The following is a 5000-nucleotide window of genomic DNA, read 5'->3' as shown; positions in this document are numbered from 1 at the left end:
ACAAAAATGATGATAACACAAACATTGTCCCCCTTTACTTTAATAATCTGTAACTTTTTCACAAATTTCATCACAAAATTGAGGGTGGGGCAAGACTAAAGTGAAGATAAACCGTAAGCAAAGCCTTACAATAGATTATACCGAAGTAACTAGAAAGAAATAAAGGCAAGAGTTAAATACTTGCCACTCTACAATGAGATGTGCTTCATCAATCACGATAGCTCACATATGGCGTCTCACTTCTTCGCAATCCAATAACTTACGCAATTTTCCAAGAAATACCTCCGCGTGGCCATAAATTATTCCATACTTCGATTGCTTGATTTCGTTAATTTCAACATCACTTAACAACTCAGTATTCCGAACCACTAAACTTCCAACTTGCATATCGTTCAGCTTGACTGTTTGATCTCTCATCAAGGCGTTTAAAGGAGAAACAACCAAAATAAAAGATTTCTTTGCTCCAAGCAACGAGTCAAAAAAAAAAGGGCAACAACTGAAAAATCAATGACTTGCCAAAGCCTGTCGGCAAAATAATTAAACTGTCTTTCCTTAAAAAAACAATGTTCCTTATCGCCTCTTTCTGTTGTACACGTAGGGAAACATTTTCCATATTGAGACCCCTTAAGGGCCGTCACAAGGATTCCTCGAATCCTGCCTCGACAACCGCCATGTATAGAAACAGTGTAAACATCACGTTTGCATACATGAAGACCGGAAGTCCGAGAGAATCTAGGACTCGAAAATCCTGGGTGCTTACCATTTAGCCAAAAAATCCGGAAATTTCGGTTTGAGGTCAAATGGAAAGGCCACCTCCAGAGGTGGTCCTCTTTTTCCGTTCGGAACAGAATTCGCGAAATGCTCTTACCATTTGCGAGAATCCTTCCGTTTCCAGGCCACTTCTGAAAAGATCGAGTAAAATATGCGGGATAGAATGCTGTGTAGTAAATGGTAAGCGCCATTCTCAACCAGTTGGTCATTAAATTCGGAAAATCGCTTACCTTTATGCAACGATCATTCCATCCGGATTATTTGGCTAAATGGTAAGCATCCCCTATGTCTCCAGAGCCCTTCGTTTTCTCGTGCCAAGGCCCCGCCGACTAAGAGAAACGAAAAGGGCGATGGGACGAGAATGTTGTCTATTGTGCTCGAGAGGTTTTTTCTCCGGGTACTCCGGATTTGCCCTTACAGCAAAAACCAACATTTGATATCAAATGTTTTGATCTGATTAGACTTACTGTCAGCCCAGTTAGTAGAGCACTTGTGCTCGCATAGAACATTTGAACACTGAGAGCTTGAAGATCTACGACGGCGAGGTCGATGAAAAGGTCACCTCAAAATGTAGGTTTGCACTATCGTAAGTTTTTCGCAATTATTCCATCTCGTTCGTGCTCTACAATGTGGGCGAAGTTTCCTGAGCGGCTTCAGAGTAAAAACAGATAATGAAAGATTCACATTTTGTACGCTCGCATTGTGGTCAAAACCGCAAATTTGGTGACTTCACGTCGTTGTACGCGACGGCAACGAAAACGTCACAAATTATGCATAATTAATGAGCAAAAACAATAGCTTTGCGCGCTCGACACGTGCATTTTTCATTTTTGTACATTTCTTTCACGTTTTCTGCAAATCTACGACGTGAAATTACCAATTCTCAAGTTTTTCAGAGAACGTGAACACAAGACAGCGAATTTGAATTTTCTGTCTTAGCTTCAACACCGCACCTCCTAATTCAGTTCCTGGAAAGTTACACTAGCTTTTAGAAGTAAGAGAAGCCGACATAATGACGAAAAAGATTAATTAACTTAAGTTGCAATTTTAAATGACGTTTTCGTTGCCGTCGCGTCGCAGATCTTAAACTACGTATTAGGGAGTTTAAGAAACCACCACGGCTATGGCGACGAAAGCGTCACTTCAAACTACTAGTTTGAGCTATTTTAAGGGTGCGTTCGATTGATCCTATTCCAGAATAAGAATACGCGGAGTGATGATTTAAAACGGTATGTCTGGCGTTTTGAAGCAACAAGGATAATAAAGATATGTTTAAAATAGCATTTTAGCAGGTGTTTGACAATTTTTAATGTGAATCTCCTTAAAATCGAAAGATTTCTAACTTCTCTTCCATTCTCTATTTTCGAATTCCCCATAATACACTTTGTTTCCCCCCCCAAATTTTGCATAAACCATTGTTTTCAAATGCTCTTGGGAATATGCAGTGTCCCCAAGAGCATTTGAAAACAATAGTTTATGCAAAATTCACCACGGTCCTGGGTCCAAATTACTGCTAGTTCTGCGAAGTTTAGGTGGCCAACCTCGTTCCCAGGGCTTTTCCGAGAAGCCCTGGGAACGAGGTTGTTAGGTGGTTTGCACGGCACAGAAAAGCGAAATCTTGGGTAGCAATGGTGGCATGTTTTTGCTTTGGCTGGGGAGATTTATATTGGGAACCATAAAATATTTGAGTTTAGATGCACTTTGAAGAGTACGGTAGAATGTTTCTTGTCCATACACCTTATTCCAAAATGGCCCCCATTTAAATATTCTTTTATTTTTATTCAAATTAGCCCTTGGTGCCTCGTTCTTAAGCGTAAAATTCAAAATAATATTTTATCTTGAACGAGGCAACAAGGGCCAATTTGTATCCGCATAAATCAGGGGCCATTTTGGAATAAGGTGTATTAGAATAGACCAATTTTCTCTTGGCCCTGGGGAATAAACTCATACAAATCCTTATATTTATTCCCCAGAGCCTCGAAATGATCTCTTTTGTTTTGAACTGAATTTTAATATATGGAAATTGGTGTACTCTCTTCACTTAAGTCAGGATGGGCGATTTCTTCTGCCGTTAATTTATTATAGCAGACTGTACTGACTTTTTAATTTTCTCTTCAGATTCGCCGGGTGGTGGGGACATGATAGAAAAAGCCGATTTGAAATGGAGCATGGTAAGCTTTCTTTGAATTCTTTGATGAAAGTCACAGCTGTGGAACGTTCTTCAGACTAAGTGCTGAGTTTATTTATGCATGCCTTCGTTTTTTGTTCCGAAAAGGTTACCTCGGGCTTTTGAATTTTTTTCTTGCAGAATTCAAGCCAATTCCTGGTGCAGCTGGCTTTCAGTTGTCCAACCCTCCGTTATTACCAACGATGTCTTTGCTTGGCGCATTAAACGTAAGCTTTTTTTGTAAGTTGTGAATCGGTTGCTTTGCATTTTAACTCACCCATGGGATGTATGGATGCGTTGTTGTGAATAGTGGGATTTTGGCGTGAACAGAAGCCTGCGTAGACGGAAACGGAAGTGACGCCAGACAATAAGGGGTGTCGGTACTCCTTGAAACTACCTTCAGTGCATTATTCCAACAGTCGTCTCCAAACTCTGTGTAAAGGACGTTCTTCAAGTTCACTTAACCCATTTGCAAGCAACATCAAGTGCGAATCATTTAATTCGACTTTTTGATATGGAAAAAAGAGGGAGGAGTTGCAGCTCTTGTAAGCTGGCAATTATTAGATATTGTAACAGACGTCTTGATCAAGTAGCTTCTCAAGTGCGTTAACATTCTTGTTTATGGTTTCTTTTTCGTTTTAACTACTCTTTAGGTGTTTGCTAAGACATCGATGAAACAATTGAGAACGAAGTCGAAACTCTTAACAGGTAAGCGTAGTTCATTGAGTTGTCGTGCGGGATGACCTGGGTTTATCACCGGTCATACAAACATTCAAGGCCTTTAAACAAGTTGGGGGGGGGGGGGGGGGAGATAGTGCTGGCAAAGCCTGCCTTCGTAATCACTTCTTCAAATGCTTGGATGTTTAACTCTTATCGTTCAAGCACTGTCAACTGTAGGCAGGCCCCGTGTTACAACCCTAGTTTGTTCAATTCTGTTGAATGTTAAAGAATCGACACTCTATTGGCATAGAACAGGGCACGGAGATAGCGGTGTTGAATTGTTTGTTGTCCCAGTCAGTAAACTGAATGTGCCCGGTTTGGCAATGATGTATCAAAAAGGCTTAAAGTGTATGACGCAAAGAAATAAAAAGTCTTCCACTCATATTTGCCCTGGCACTTTCTTAGAACTCTAAATTGTCTTTCTTTCAAAAGGTTTAGAGTTTTAAAAAAGTGCCAGGGGAAATTTGAGTGGTTAGTTTTCGAGAAATATCCAGACGGACCAAAGTGGCAAACCCTTTTGTTTAATTTTTGTCGTTTTCTTTTCGTATACGTTACACGTTTGTTAGTCACCCATTGTTCTTAGCAAACTTTTTAAAGTTCCCCTGTGACCAAAAAATCAATTCATATTTTTCTTTGGATTTCAAAACTATGTTAACAAAACACTAAGTGACCCACGTTTTAAGCCTTGATTTCAAAAAGACACCTCTTTATTTTAACTGGAATTTTCCTATTTAATGGTCCGCCATTACTAACATTATGTTCTTGAGAGAGCTGGATCGAGGAGAGAATGATGTCAAAGGCTCACTAGTTTAAGAATGCAATACGTGTGTCCGCTGCAAAATTAATATGCAGCACTGGGGTTTTGGGCTTTCAGACTTTTATACTGACGCTTTGCATATATAATAAGCTGCGTTCACAGACTGAAATTAAGCCAGTGAGCCTCTGACGTCACGTTTCCCTGGATCCAACCGTCTGAGTTCCAATCGGTCAGTTTTGAACGTGAGTAATGGCGGATCGTGAAATCCAAAACTTACACTCAAAATAAGCGGCCTTTGGATAAAAATCATGGAAAGCTCAAAATTTTGCCAGTCAGGTGTTAAGCAAACACACTTTCAAAATCTGAAGGAAAAAAGGAAGTGGTTTTTTTGATAACAGGGGCACTTTAATCGTAAAATGTTTTTAAGAAATATTTTATCCCTTTTCTGTAGTTAATTGCTTTTCCAAATCACTTCTTCGTAAACATTATTTCCCTCGGTTTAAAGGTATTCTGTGGTAAAAGTGGATTTGTTTTGTGTGCCTCCGTGATTTGTGTTATTGGTGCTGAAGAGAACCTAAGAGGAGG

At 39.8% G+C, this 5000-nt stretch overlaps 2 protein-coding genes across 3 annotated transcripts in view; one reads left to right on the top strand and one right to left on the bottom strand.

Moving 5' to 3' along the window:
• LOC138033439 (adhesion G-protein coupled receptor D1-like) overlaps nucleotides 1-5000 on the bottom strand; it is a 143531-nt gene that overhangs the window by 53582 nt on the left and 84949 nt on the right. The window lies entirely within an intron of this gene.
• The window catches only part of LOC138033232 (kynureninase-like), a 19596-nt gene that overhangs the window by 12073 nt on the left and 2523 nt on the right, over nucleotides 1-5000 (top strand). The window contains exons 1-4 of one of the 2 annotated variants that reach the window (XM_068881006.1): nucleotides 1147-1341; nucleotides 2890-2942; nucleotides 3080-3165; nucleotides 3592-3646. In XM_068881006.1, coding sequence (XP_068737107.1) covers nucleotides 2933-2942; nucleotides 3080-3165; nucleotides 3592-3646 — 151 coding nt within the window. In that variant the 5' untranslated portion in view covers nucleotides 1147-1341; nucleotides 2890-2932. Of the gene's footprint in view, nucleotides 1-1146; nucleotides 1342-2889; nucleotides 2943-3079; nucleotides 3166-3591; nucleotides 3647-5000 lie in introns of those variants that run through there. The other variant, XM_068881007.1, reaches the window with a different exon arrangement.

The sequence above is a fragment of the Montipora capricornis genome, chromosome 14 (assembly GCF_036669925.1).
Source record: "Montipora capricornis isolate CH-2021 chromosome 14, ASM3666992v2, whole genome shotgun sequence".
Lineage (NCBI taxonomy): Eukaryota > Metazoa > Cnidaria > Anthozoa > Scleractinia > Acroporidae > Montipora > Montipora capricornis.
Note: the sequence above shows the minus strand (reverse complement) of the source record. Positions and strands in the feature narration are given on the sequence as shown.